The 15670-nt window shown below is 39.2% G+C and overlaps 1 protein-coding gene across 3 annotated transcripts in view; it reads right to left on the bottom strand.

Annotated features, from left to right (window-relative positions):
• Positions 1 to 15670, bottom strand: part of PTPRF (protein tyrosine phosphatase receptor type F) — a 253957-nt gene that overhangs the window by 188708 nt on the left and 49579 nt on the right. For all 3 annotated transcript variants that reach the window (XM_086461941.1, XM_086461940.1, XM_086461942.1), the window contains exons 2-3: positions 14357 to 14502; positions 11511 to 11652 (exon numbers count right to left, since the gene is read on the bottom strand). In XM_086461941.1, coding sequence (XP_086318067.1) covers positions 11511 to 11652; positions 14357 to 14502 — 288 coding nt within the window. The remainder of the gene's footprint in view (positions 1 to 11510; positions 11653 to 14356; positions 14503 to 15670) is intronic.

Raw genomic sequence — 15670 nt, 5'->3', positions numbered from 1 at the left:
GCAATTTCTTCCTCAGGACTATAAGCACGTGGCATGCAGGAGTTACAGTGTTAAGATGTGTGCTACATGCCAACTAGGTGGACTCTGATTAAGCCTACCACCTCTAGGCAAAACAACTGCTATTTTTTCCATAAGGCCACATTATTCCTGCAGTCAAAGCATCAGCTAAGGTTTTCTGCAATGCTTCTTTCTGAAGGGACAAATTCATATCCAAATCAAGCAACCAAATAATTTATTTGTAAAGAACACATACTGAATTGGCTCTCCCTGGCCTCAACTCATTCAATGACTTCCATGCTGGGTTTGCTGATGACACATCTACATGCACCATCTAGCTAGGTTTCACAGAAGTGATATTCTTACAGAAGAAAAAGCTGCCCTAATTAACCTCCTGGCAGGAGACACAAGACAACACCCAATCTTCTTACAGAGAATGGTCCACGCAAGCAAGGGCACTCCCTGCTGACCTCTCCACTCTTCAGGTGAACCATTTCGATCTCTACCATATGTAGGCTTTCAGTGGATTGGTACTTGCCAGGGGTTCAGTTGGCTCGTCTCCCTTCCAGACAGGCTCCAAGGGACAGAAAACTCTCTGCTTTGCCTGGCTTATTTGTCACACGTTAGGCATGAGGCACCGAAAGTCACTTCCTTGCATTGTAGCACTGCTCGTATGCACTAGTCTTCCATGCTGGGACTCAAAGTGAAGGAGATGCAGGCTCATTCTAAAAGGCTCATTCTGTTCCTCCTCCTGACTGTCTTTATCTGCCCTTCTTTATACTGGACATCCTGTCATCTTGGACTATGTATTCTCTAATTCATTACCTTCCTCTCCAACAGCTTTTGTTAATACCACCCTGTATGCACTTTATACATTTTTCATCAATATGTTTATGGTCTCTGTTCTCTCTCCAAGGACTTGGAGAGTCTTGAGCAACCTGGTCTAGTGGGAGGTGTCCCTGCCATGGCAGGGGGGTTGGAACCAGATGATCTTTGAGGTCCCTTCCAACCCAAACCATTCTGTGATTCTATGACTTTCTCGTCACCGGGACCAACTGTGGCACTGTCTAAATCAAAAAGATACAGAAAAAGAAATTCCAGTATTGCCTTGCTTGGAAACAAAGCACCATTTTGGAGCTGTATTATGAAAAAGCAAGACTTTGGGTTTTTAAGGTCTCCAACAGGTCGATGTTTCCAGCGCCCTTCCAGTGGTCTCAAAATAGCTAAAAGGTCATAACGCTAATTCTGTTGCACATAGCACTTTGTGCAGCTAGTTTTATTTAAAGCACTCTGCATCCTGTGCTGACAGGCACTCTTATCACAGGGAAATTCCCCTCAGCCCCAGCCTGGAACAGCAATACAACAGTGAACATTCGTACACTACAGCTAGATAAGGTTATAGCTCTGATTGCTATTTAGACTTCTCCACTCAACTCTTACATCAAGAACTTGGAAAGGTTTCATCCAGGCTGGACCCTTGTGATAAAAGGATCAAAGGAACAGAGCACAGGATTAGCATAACAGATGAATACATTGGCAGTGTCTTCCTGTGGCATCATCCAACCTGCTGAATCAAGGCGCTAGATGATCTTGAAAAGACAGATCTTATTATACCCCATACCCATTGTTTTTCCTTAGGATAAAGGATTTGAAAGAGCTATTCTGGAGCTCTGGGCAGAAACAATCTGAGCAGGTGAGAGTGCCAGAAAGAGTCACTACTTTATTACCCAACTGAAATATCCACAAGAATAATCAGCTGTTAGAAAACACTACAGGGAAGGTGTTGTTTTACTACTACAAGATTAATACTTTTATAAAGATTCTCTGGGCTTCTCAGACAGCAAGTGGAACGCATGTACTTTAGACCATCTTTATACTAAACATATTTTAGTCACTAATAGCTCAAGCAGCAAATTAACAACGAACGGTCATAACAACTACTTCCTTGCATCCAAAATTAGGTCCAATTATTCCTTTTGCTCATTATCTGGGCACTGCATTTTGATAAGCATCGCAAATGTAGAGAGCCTTCCTAACACCAGACTGTAGAAAACCAATAAGAGATCAACAAGAGATCCATAACAACAACTAGATGTGGGATTTGTGAATAAGTATGACGCACTAAAACCAGCTATCAGAATGATCAATATTACAGGTCTTTAATGCAAAGCCAGCTTTGTTTTATACAGTCAACATCCTAGGCCAAGACCAAAAGATGAACCACCAGCAGCAATTATGTGATTTTCCTCTTTCTGAGGAGAAGTTGTTAAAGTACTTGTGAAATGTTCCCTTCTGCAGGTACAGTAAGTGACATATGAAGTATACTATTCCCTACACGGACATTCTTTCTTCTGAACAACTGTTGTTGCTACAGATTTATTAGCATGCGTTGATATTTCAGTTCCATGTTTTTCTTGCTTTCATTTTAAAATAGTGATTTCTGTAAGAACGATTTAATTTGGGCTGTGATTTTTTTTTTAATGAGAGGGAGAAGATAAGGCACAGAACATAAGCCCAAGATGACTGTATAGAAACTTTCTTGCATTCACAAATCTATGCTTTTGTAGCTGTAATCACTGATGGCTATCACATTCTGTTCTCTCCATGCTCCATTTTCCATTTAAGAACTTACTCTCCAGTTCTATTAAGTGGATACATTCTCCCACTTCTGCAGAAGAAGTTACAGAAGACCACTATGGTGCTATGTCTTCTTAAGTGCTGTGTAAGTCATGGAATAGCAGTAAATGACAACAGGTCACTAAGCTTTGAGTAAAGAGTCTCTTGGGTACGAGTAGATAGAGAAGATAATTTTGCCAAAGTAGCTAAAGATTCAGAAAGGCTTTTCAGGACATGTTGCTCTTGCCCTTCCCTTCTTCCTTGGAACCAAAGCAGATAATCCATAGGGCACCATCAAGCAGTACTGCCCATTAATTTCCAATAGTTCAAACAATGAGCTAACTCTTCCAGAAGTCTATTCCACAACCTAACAGACTTCAAAGACTCTACAAATACATACCAGCAACTAACTTTATTGGTCAGCAGGAAGTATCAGCAGGACTGACATACAAGATACAGAGAGCACATCCGTCAATAACAGGTTGCTATAGATGTTCTCAGAACAAAGCATCTTGAAAATAGATCCAGCAATAAGAAAGGATTTTTGAAACGTCTGAAGATAAAGATGTATTATTTTAGTGTCTGATCATCTCCAGTAGATGTTAAATCTGACAAGAAATGTGACTTTTGATTCCGACAAGGTTTACAGTTACAGTTACTCAAATTACCCAAAGGAACTAGCTGCTTCTTTGCTTGTTTCCGATGGACTAAATATATTTCCATTACAGTGCCTTCTACAATAAGAAACTGATAAAGTTATAATTGTGGGGTTTCATGCCTTTTTTTCCCCTTCTCTGAAAGACTTCTAGATCCATGTATACACAATTCATTAATAAAGGTATTTTCTTCTGGATGCCAGTCCTCCAGACTCAAGAGTCATTGGGTCCAGCCTCAGCCTAGTTATTACCACACAAACATTTTGAGAGCCAAATCAGGGCTCACTGACACCTAATCAACTCCACTCTCTTGTTCACCCTTTTTTTTATTAGTATTGCAACAATGGTCTCTATCAACAAGCCCATTGAATATCAGTTTTGAAATGACTAGATGCATTAACCTCTGCACAAAAGGTGGGTATTAAATTGACAGAGTTGTACAGATGCTGTAAATAAAGAGGACAGTCCAAAAATTCAAGCAAGAAGAGTCAATGACAGGGATAATAGGAACAAACAAAAGAAATACTACAAATTTTTGCTATAAGCAAAATATATAAGCATATATTGCTTGGAAACAGAGACAAGACAAACACTGGTGCATTACAGAAGCACAGAGGAGCAATGCTCCCAGTGACCAACTGAATGAAAAAAGCAACTATGACCCTAGCATACATCTGATGGTGTATCTCCAAAATCCATGGATCCATCAGTGCTTTTGAAATGACACTTGCAAGGCTCCTTGTGTGCATATTTTAGTTTGGTATGTTAAAAAAAAAGTACCTGAAATCAAACAGGAACAGGTGTAGAACAGGACCATTAAGGCCAGGAGAATCGAAAAAAAATTGGCAGATCGTCTATGAAACAATGTGGGGATCTTACTGCAAGGGGAGGCTTACTTGGCCACGTTCTGCTACACATCAGGACATTGGCTAGCACACATCTCAATGTAAACATCCTCATTTTCCCAAGAAATGTATTTACTTCAAGATTTACAATATGTTTCCCTACACCTATGTTATTCATGCCTTTTCTTCCTCCATATTATCTAGTCCAAAAAGCTTATGGGACACACATGTCCTCCTTGGCAGCCTTCACTTTGTTGCTCCATTCTCTAATCCTTTTTAGACTATGACTTTTTCTAGCCTAGGCCTGAGCCAAGTCTTCTGCCCTGATTTACTGTCTACCAACACCATCAGAAATCCCAGCCCTGTCTAAGGTTTCAGACATTATTGTGGCCACGGGGGTCAAGGCACATGGGAATGCCAGCCTTTCTGCAGTGATGTGAAAGGCAGTGCTGGTGGTTGCTGCCTCCCAGCTGGGACTGATGATCTGTTCCAACAGAGAGTCAAAACAGATTAGTTTTAAGCACAGACGATTTAATCTAACCTGTCTGATTTCAAACTGGAACAGAGACAGAGGCGCAGATGCAGTCATCTGGCCATTCCTGGTCTCAGCTGGGAGATGGCAACCCACAGGGATGCCTCCCCTACAAGACAGAAACCTGCCTGCATGAGTGCATCTCTGCCAGAGAGTTAAACTAATCTGTTTGTGCCTCATTTACCTATTGGAATAAGCTGAACATTTTGATAGCAGGGCAGCAGTAGAACTGATGTGCTTTCCATGACAATCTCACAGAAAACTGTAAGATAGCATAAAGTGAGAAGCAACCCAACTCTATACCTTGACCCCAGGAAAAGAGAGAAAATAATGCCTGGGGCTCAATTATCAATTTTCCTAATAGAAGTTACCCGTAGGTTGCCATAAGGCTCTGAATAAGCATCCATGTTTTTAAACATCTTCACAAGGATTTGAAAGAAATGGAGCAAATAGAAAGGAGACAACTATTATTGGTGACAAAAATTCTTAGCTGAACGTGATTCCAGTACCAAAGTCAGTGCTTATAAACCGATGAATAAACTTGGACTAAACCAATTGTGTCAGACAAGGAGCTCCAAGAGGTCTTTTTACAGGATATAACTGCACACTTACTACTACAACAGCACACTTAAAGATTCAAGCTGCCTAGTACTTGGCAATAGGAACTCTGAATTAGAGCTTTTGTAGAATTCCGTAGAATATACTTTCTTCTTGTTTGTTTGACATTTAGAGTTCACTTGTTTTTATCTGGGAAGTCCTTCCTGAATCACAGGTGCTACTTTTGGGTGTTGCAATATCATTGACGCCATTAGCTTGCTGATAAGAACATGACAACAAAACATCCTCTTACTGATGTAATCTCACAGGACCTCATTTGAGAGGTGAGGCAGAAACAGCCACTTGCTGTAAAAGAAAAACGTTCTCAAGATTAAGAGGTCAGTACCTTTTCAGACACAATGCTTTATGGGAGTGCACGGCTCCAAAGGGTTCAGCTTGGCATTAACTATGTGATATTTCAACTTTTCAAAGGTTGTACTTCTTGCTTCATAAACTTGTGGAATGAACCTGGACGTTAACCTTGTTCCATCAGAAGACTGCCATGCACTTTGCTATCACGGATGCATTATATGGTTATGTCCCACTAGTTAATAATTTAAACAGGGATAAGAAATGGAAATTATGGCATTTGGGTCTGAAACATTCTAAAGATCTGCTGACTCTCCTGTTTGGATGAGAGACCAACAACACTTAAAACTTTTCTTCACCTGAGAAAATTACTACTTTGTCTCTCGTTCACAGCCAAGAAAGTCTTTCTTGTTAAATATGATAAAAAACCCTATAAGAGTAAGACTAATGTTCTTAATGAATACAATCTTTGAAAGCAAATAAATAAAATGAAGAGAACCAGTAGTTTTACACCTGGATTGAGATGATAGGTGCTCTATACATACCAAAAACTAAACAGCTGAAACAGCTATTTAGATACGGTGGCAGCCTACGTATTGACAGCATGGGACAAAGACGATACAAGTAAACCAGTATCTGTAAATATTCTTGGTCTAATTGAAACATCACCAATTCTGCTCAATCTTCTGTATGCTATGGGACCAAGAGACTACCTCTTTCCCCTTGAACTTTTAGGATTCCTTTAGCCACTGTTCAGTACCTGAGAAATGACTAGTTTTTAGCATAATGACAGGGCCCCTAAATTGCCTTACCAGACCAATACTAGGCGACTTGCTGCTGAGTAGCACAATACACTCTTTCCTTGTAAACATTGTTTATACCTTAATAGCATAAGTCCACATGAGCTCGGATTTACATTCTTCTAGGTGTCAACTGAAACTCAATGAGGCCACCATAAGTAATTGGCTTAATGTTTCCCTTTTTAACAAGCATGAGACATGCCACGATCCAACAAGAAGCAAACACACTCAGGCTTAATTTCTCTGTGCATCACTGTATTTTAGGATATTTCGCTAAGAGTGACTCATGTGGAGGCTCACTGTGCAGCTGTTGAAAATAAAATAGTTACAGAGGTCCATTAACAGCTTGCCTTATACAGAAAGAAAGTACTATTTGGATTACTTGTGTAAAGAGCAAAGAACAGGAGTAGGACCTATGCCATCCCAGTAGTGATTCTTCCCAGGGAGAGATCAAAGGAAGTTGGAACAGTTAATGAACATGAAACATGTAGAGGAAAGACCTGTCCCTCTCCTGACCAGAGACACGAAGAAAATACTACCAATCCCAGCAGCAGCAGGGTACAGGAAGCCTTAATACATTTACACAATCAGAATGAGCGCATCCAAATGGATTCAGTTTCCCTGCTATAATTGTTTCAGTTTTACAACACATTGCTAGAAATTCTTGGCAAAAAGACGCAAAAGCAGTGAAGACAAACATGAGCCAAAGTACAATGATCTGACTGATCCTTTTGTAACCAACCAAACATTAACAAGGATTAAACATAACTAACTTCTGTTTACTATTCCAGTAACAAAATCTCTTTTAGACAAATGTTTACAAAAAGGGCATATTGTTTCAGGCCTTCTGAGATCTAGCTCTCCACAGAAATAATTTATATGAGTCAAATGTTTATCATTTACAGCATTTCAAACAGGGTAACCCCAGGAACTGGAATGCAGCTGGCAGATGGTGAAAGAAATTAAGTTAATGACATGGTTCAGTAAACAGCAAATCATGATTAGGTGGAGGGGCTTCCCACCCTGGGGACAACTGCTGCACTCGTGAACTTTCTAGGGCTCCACTGAAACACATCAAAACTTCCCTGACCTCTTCCAGCACAAAGCCAGACAGTAAAACTTAACTTGCCAGGTTACCTTGAAACCCAGTGTGTAAGCAACCCTTTCCCAGCAATTCCGTCTGTCCTCTTTACCAGGAGCTGCTCTCCTGCAGAGCCTGGCAGCACTCTCCCGGCAGACAACTACACGCAACATGATTAGGAGTCTGGGACAGGGGATTTGCATAGATCTATGCTGGGAAAGGAAATTGGAAATGATATTTTAATTTTCATTTAACCTACTTAAAAACAATGGGAAATGAAACTCTGAATATATTCAGTGTCACTTGGATATGAGTATATGCTCTAGGTTATAGAGGACTAAGAAAAGACTGCTTGCAGGGCATTAAAGGACCAGTTACAATTAAATAGTTTCCCAACTCTAGAAATCAAAACCTGTAGTTGAATGTCCAAGTTGGAAAGTTCGGGGAGAACAGACTGACCACGTACTTTGTATTTGGGTCTCCTTCCTTTCCCAAAGAATCAATATACTCCTCCCTGCCCCTTGAAGACTTTTTTTTTTGCACTGATTTTCCCTATCTTCCTGTTGGGTGGAGACTGTTGAAAACCACAGACTAAAGGCATACTTTGGTGTACAGGCAACTAGAGACAAACAGTGTTATCGTCACCTTTCCTAATACAGCCACAATGCTGAACGTACAGGCAGTCTTGTGGAAGGACACCATGTAGACACTCCTGCAGTTAGCCTGCTGACACATTCTTCCTCGTTGGCATTCTTCCTCCTCACATTTCATATAATCTCCCTATTTAAAAAGCTCTGCAATTCTTAACATTACCACCAAATAATATATTTATTAATTTGTTAATGCCACTAACGGTCCCTGAGGCTTTTCTTTAGTACGTGTGCCAGCTTACTGATTTTTAGCCCTCCCCTCCTCGCACTGCTTTCCTCCTCTGCCAGGCAGGCAGGAATGTACTTCTGTGCTGCTTCAGGTCATAATTACAAAAAAAGATAGAAATGTTCAATACGACTCATACATAATTCAGCTTATCAGCTACCCAGGAGAAATGAGAATGTATATGCATGTCCATTTCTCCTACTATCAACAGGAGAAATAATTTCCAGTTACACTAAGTACGTGTAGTTTGATCACAACAGGATTTGCAGTTAGAAGGGAAAAATGAGAGACATGGGAGGAGAGAATGAAGGCATAGTAAGGAACCAAACTGTTAGAAGAGATTCACTTATGTGAGTATCCCCGATTCCTCCAGGAGACTGGACTCACGCTTTTCACTTAATATTCAGAATGGAGTAAGTTGGCAATTAGAAAGGATTATCTGCCTCTGATCTGTAAAACATTGTAGAAATCTAAATAAAGGAAAGCTCCAGATTAGTTAGCTACAAAGACATCTAATAACAGCCTGCTAAACCCTCACTGTAACTTCTGATTTAATGTTAAAGCCTATGTTCTAAAGAGCAAATTGTGAAGAAGCTTATTGTTATAAAGGATTTTTAATGTAAAAATCAATACATGCTGTGTATTTAGCAGCATGTAACCATGAGGACGTCTATGATAAAACTTTGTCATGCAGCAGGGACCACTGCATTAGACAAATTCTTGAAAAGAAGTGCAGAATATATGCATCTTTCAAATTGACGCCTGAGAGCAATTACAGAAAGTATTTTAATCCCAGAAGCAAAGGGAAAAATCCATTCCTAGTTGACAGTCTTGAGGGTATCAAGGGTTCCACATGAAATGTGTCATTTTCAAATATCTCTACAAAATGCATGTTAGGAATATGATGACATGACAGAGAGGTGGGGCACTTACCACTGGTTTCTGGAGGCCATTGAGACTAAACACAACCACAAACAGGGCACTGAGTTGCAATATCCACTTTGCCAACTCGTAAGCAAAGGAATACTACTAATAAAAAAAAAAAAAATCACACTACCAAAATGCAGAAGCAGCGTAATCTAAGGCAGCAAAAATGCAGAACAATAAGATAGCATGACTGAAAAAAATATGGACCTGTTCATAGAAAGTGTCAGAAGAGAAAAATATAAATTGTTCTTTCTTAAATACAGATACATAATAACAGAACTCATCATCTTTGTCAGTTAAGCCAACATAAGAGGCACATGTAGCTCTTCATGCTCTGTAATCAAGTTCACAACTCTGTATGCATGAGCACATACAGTTCAACCCTATATGTATGAGCACATACACTTGTACAGCAAATGTTTCTTAATTTTGCCCATTACAAGACTGCCCAGCAAGGGGTTAATACTCTTCACTTAGAGAGGAAGACACAGCCCCCAGTCTGCAGATTGGTTTTGACCTTATGGGATCATGTTAACCTAGCATTACTCCTGATTAAAGGAAGTTTCCAAACAGAAAAGAAGGCTCTGTGCCTGACCAGTGACTTTTGCTTCTGTGGCTTTTAAATTGTGCACACACATGTCTTCCTGTCTCTGCTGTTTCCTAAAATTTCCTATTTATGTGGTGGTCTGCAAGTTTTACCTCATCAGGAAATCAGTGTGAGCACCATGGAGCTGAGAAATACTGTTGTGTGCCTCTACACAATGTGTATCTCTGTGGGCCTTTGAACATTTAACACAGAGCAAATAAATTATTAGCGTGTGTGTGCATGTGCATACATATCTAAGATACATAAAGACAACTACAACCAAAGGAATCAGGAATGTGCTTGGAACAATTGGGTATTCAAGTATCTAGTATTACAAAAATCCAATTGCAAGAACCATTTAAATACAGATCTGCCTGTAAACTGCTGAAAGAGCTCCACTGAGCTTTACACACTCACATACAGGGCTGCAAAGGCAAGGGGTAACAAAAAAGATCTCCTTTTTCTCCCCAATAACTTTCAAGTCTATAGCAGCTGTTTTTCTATTCTTAATAACACTACTACTGAAGAGCAAGCTGATCCTTTAACATGCACAATCACATCAAGCATTGAATGATTTCTATGATTCCCCTCACCATAGTGCCTGAGTGCACTACAGTTGTTTAATGTATTCTTTGTCACAGAGCAGAGAGGAAAATATGATTACCTCTATGCTATAAATGGGGATGGGAGAACAAGGGACAATAAGTAACTCGTCATGTACGGCTGGCACACTCACCATCGGGATAACCAGTCCCCGCTGGTTTAAAATAATACAACAATAAACACTTTCCAGTCTAGTTTTATCATTACTCAAAAGTTTCTACATCAATCCATATACATCAAGCAATTTACCTAAGCATTTTCCTGCTTGTCTCAGTAAATGTAAATTTAAAAAATCCATTCAGCCAAATGCGCTGGGTTTGTAACATCTCAATACGTTTACGAAATCCTATATATAAAGGACACATTGATGTGCTGAAAAAAAAAAACACGTTTCCTTAAAAGCAGACATAATTCTGACTATCTAATTAAAAAAAAAAACAAACATCAACTGATCACAAGCCTTTTACATCTAATACACTGTTCTTCCACTAAACATTCCATTTAGCAGAAACAGCATAGCAAGCAAATTAAAACCTGCTCACACACCAGATAAGAATCAAAATCTTTTCTTTAATAGAAGAAACAGAATAACAAGTTGTGACTACAGTGAAAAGTAAACCCAGCTAAATGCCACATCAAAATCAAAATCTGAAGAGTAACCTGAAAACCTGTTCAAGAACTGTGCCAATTTAATTCAGAAGCTGCAGCAACATGCATTAAGTTTCTGACTGTCAGATACAATTCTTAAGATACTCTAAAGATGGGTATTATATGAAAGCAGACAGATGAGGAAAGTATACAAATGTCTTTTTAGCTAGCCCTCCAAGTTAGAAACGTCACATGTCAGACAATACAACTAAAACACTTTAAAAGAAAGTTCAGAATCTGCAATCTTTTAATGATTATCTGAAAAATATTAGCTTCAGTCACTAAGAGGAAATTGTAGCAAATAACACAGGATGAATACAGCTTTTCCAAACCAAGCTAGGATATCACCACGTCATGTAAAACCACTGCACCAACAACATGTAGCTACCAAAGCCATGTCTTCTGCCACCTAAGGCATGAAAAATCTTCCCACTTACCTTCTAACACTGTTAATTTAGCACTCGTGTTTATCTCCCCAACACTATTTGTTGCTGTGCATTCATAGATAGCTTCATCCCGATGAACACGCAGGGGCTGTATCCGCAGAACTGATCCTGATCCATCATCAAACTCAATAACCTTTAACAATGAAAAGAAAGCACTTCTTTACTGGTATCTTCTGCAATAAGAACTGAAAGTCAAAACAATCCAGGGGTTAAAAAAAAACAAAAAAAACCAAACCAAAACAAGCCCTGTAAGCTACAAAATACCATGCAATTAGTCAAGTGTTTGAAGTCCATAAATGCAAAAATTTCAGAGTCAAGAACATATTTGTGCTCTGAGGAGGCCAGAACAAATGAGGATCCAATGAGGTTCTTTATGACTCAATTAAGGCTGACAAGTTATCAACCTGGTAATAAAGATATGGATCTGATGATTTAAAACATCTGAGCCATATTTGCACTAATGGTTTTATACTGATCACACTAATAGCAATTTAGTGCCAACTTTCACCTTGATGGAAGAGCAGAATGATATACTCCTGGGGGATTACCAGGAAAATAGTAACAAAACTAGAATAAAACCTTGAGTGCCTACAGCACATGCTAACTCCAGCAGAAAGTGAGGGGGTTTAATGTTCTTCAGCATTTGGTACTGTGCAACTTTGGCACAATCAACAATGATGTAAATACGATTCCCTCCCCAGCATAATAAATTAAGTCCTTAATAAATCATTGCCTTTCCATCCATCCTGCTAAGCTATAAACATGCATTACTCTAACTTCTACGCAGAAGAAGGAGGTATTTGTCAGTTTGCAGCTGGATCACTGTATGCTATTCCTTAATGGCAAGGCTGCGAAGGCCAAAACTCATTGGTCTCCTATTACTCAGCACAGCAAAAGCTGGAAATACTGAGTGAACTACAGATGGTGACAGCATGAGGGAAAAACACAAGCTCCCCTCCTGTCACCTGGGAACTGCAGGGGAAGATGAAGAGACTAAGCTATACTTTGTTCCAGACACACGTATGTCAGTCTAGGACTTGCATTACCTCCAGGCAAAACTTTTACCCTGTTTTCCAGACCCCTGTTTAGGATTGCTTCTCACAGCATAAAGACCAAACGAGTGAAATAATGTGCACCACAAGAGTCTGTAGTGACATGAAAAAGAGGAAGAAATCAAAAGGTAAACAAGACCACCAAAAATCTGTTATTTTTCACACTGGAAGGAATAGACTTCCTGTTCTAAGCAACAGAAACAGCTTGCAAAAACCCCTAATTTGGGGTCAAGTAGCAGCAGACAGGACAGAGAAATAGGAGCATCACCATGGTACGTTTTAAGGAATCATTTTTTTTAAAAAAAAAATACTCAACTTTAAATTAAATATTAAACTTTCTATAATGTTTACACAGGATAGGGATGCTGCCAAATTTTAAAACAAGACCAAGTCAGATACAGAGATTAATTTACTTCAGTGATAAGGACAAAAGCTAAGGACTAAAAAGCCAAGAGATTAAAACAGCAGAAAAGCTCTTTTGCCCTTACTGTTCTTTGAACACGCCGTTTGAGAGGAAGGAAGCTACATTACTAAGGACCTGACAGACACTGAGACCAGAAATGCTGTTCACGTGCTAACGATGGATATCTCTTTTGTGTAATAACTTGGCATGTGTACATGAGATTTGTTTATTCATTTTTTCATTTAAACTGAATTCCAATTTTCCTCCAAATAAAGGTTAGCTTAGTAATGAGGTAACATTAATATTTATTTAGAAAAAAGAAGAAAGAGATTATTCACTATCTCCTAACACAATAAAAATGGCCTAACTATGTCTCAAAACTGTTGTGAATACAAGTAGAAATTGCTCGTATAAATGCACATAATATAGCATAGCCCTCTGGTCAGCCACAATAAGTACCAAATTCAATACAAAGCTTATATCTACTTACAAATTAGAATGTTTAAATGGTTACTATACAGCAAAACTTAAGCTTCATGAGGGAAAAATAACAATGTAAACAAGGTTAAAATTCATTAACCAAGGTTTTCTGCTCACATACAAAATAATGATTAAAGTTGGTGACTTGAATCAACCCATTCTGGGTAGCAAAGTCATCTTGTGCTCCAGTCAGAAAAGGAAAAACATCAAAGACAGGATTAGAGGAAAGGCAGCAGAATGGTAGAAGGGTCACATTTCCAAGGGCAATTTTAGAGAAAAGAGCCCAACTCCAAAAAAGGGAAGTGGAGAAAAAGGTGGAGAAAGTCAGTGAAAACGTATTTGCTATTTAAAATATAAACCAAGTTGTCCCCTTTTTCAAAAGCATTTCTGATACCTGCTCTTCCCTCTTCCTTTCTCTGACTTTAGTTCACAGGGAAGTCAATTCACCCTTCAGGATGACTTTGCCATTCTCTCCTTGAAGCACATTTGTGGGAGGGATGGCAGTAGTCACCACTTAGAAAGCCTTCCAATAGTGTTTTGGCATCTCACTTTTGAATTTCACTGGGGACAGCAGGCTAAGGAGGTGCCTATCAATTTTCACAATAAAAACAGAAAATTACTGTTAGAGTCAACTCTTATCTGCCATCCAACTTCACGTAAGCCCCAGTCTCCCATCTGAAGAAGGATGTCCTATGCGTGTGCTCCCAGTGTCATGCTCAAAGGACAATGCCCGCTCTGCAGATTGCACTGCTGCAGGGAAGGAAATTTACTTTACTCTAAAGCTCTAGACTCTGTATTTTAGTGATGCAGAGATATCCAGGTTGCAATGATAATTACTGTGCAATTAAGACCTGCAAGCATTAGATAGATTACTGAATTTTTTTTTTTTTTTTTGTAATTACCTCAAACCGCTGAGAACTGACTTTCTTCCCCTTCTTCATCCATGTGATACGAGGCCTGGGCTCTCCTGTTGCCTGACACACAAAAGAGGCCACTCCTCCAGAAATCCCAATCTGATCTTCGGGAGCTTTCATAAACGTTGGCTTGCCTGGAAAAATAACCAAATCACTCCCATGAGGACACAACATCAGATAAGCATGGAATGTGTCACGATAATCTAAATTATAAGGTATTCGGTGCTCCTACTACAAATCCAGGTTGAATGGCCAGGTTGAATGGCCACACAAATTCAGCGCAGACTGCAACGTGACAAGCACAGTTTCTGCTCGAGTGCCTTTTTTTCCTGAAATTAATATAGTCCATCTGGCTTGCCTGTAAATGAGGGCAATAGAGGGCTTCCCCCAGCCCCTTGGGCATTCATTCAGGTATATGACAATTTGGAACCATTTTTACGTTTTATTTTTTTTTAATAAATGGATTTTTGCAGGTTTGTAACGTGGTCATAGGACCAGAAATTACAGAACAGCTGACAAACTAAACCTACAAAATGTGCCCTACGTTGACATTAGTTTTCCTGAAAGCTGTTAAGACATTCATCAAAATTGACAGATACAGTTTTAAGTATACAAACAACAATCTTTAATTTCCTTTTAGATGACGATTGACATAAAAATCCTACAGTCTGTAAGTATCTGCTAAACCTGCACAGGCTTAGTGAAAAACTAATCACTTAAAGTGAAAGTCAGCAAAGAAACCAAAGTGACATTGAGGCCTGAAAGACTCAGAAAAAAAAAAAAAAAAATTAAAAAAATCATGCAACATTCTAATAATCAATAAAAGAAGTTTCATGAAAATACAGTTGCATCTTCTGGATTTACATGACAGACTTGGACAGATAAAACTAGACATCCAGGTTGAACGTTTGCATTTTTCTTCTGCGCTTGCTGTACAAGAGAATTTTGTAGTATGTGATCCAATGGTCATTTTGAAACACTGTTTTGTCCAAGTGAGAAACATTTGATGATATCTTATCCCTATAAAGCAGTAAAACAATTAACACCACACAGGGAGTTAACAGAGTCCACCCATTATGTCATTCAGCGCACAGATCACACTAAGGCCATGTTTCAAATACAATTCTGATCAACCACCTCAAAGATGAATCTGACCTATAAATGGGGCAGACACAGCTGCTGGGATGTAGAAAGGAGTAAGAGTGAGAGGAGAAACCTGTTCAACCCCAAGACACCGAACCAACTCCAGCAGAGCTGACGGTGGCTCTGCATCTTCATGTTCTGGACATGTCCATGAGTATG

This window comes from Leptosomus discolor, chromosome 3, assembly GCF_034619465.1.
Source record: "Leptosomus discolor isolate bLepDis1 chromosome 3, bLepDis1.hap2, whole genome shotgun sequence".
In the NCBI taxonomy this organism is placed as follows: domain Eukaryota; kingdom Metazoa; phylum Chordata; class Aves; order Leptosomiformes; family Leptosomidae; genus Leptosomus; species Leptosomus discolor.
Note: the sequence above shows the minus strand (reverse complement) of the source record. Positions and strands in the feature narration are given on the sequence as shown.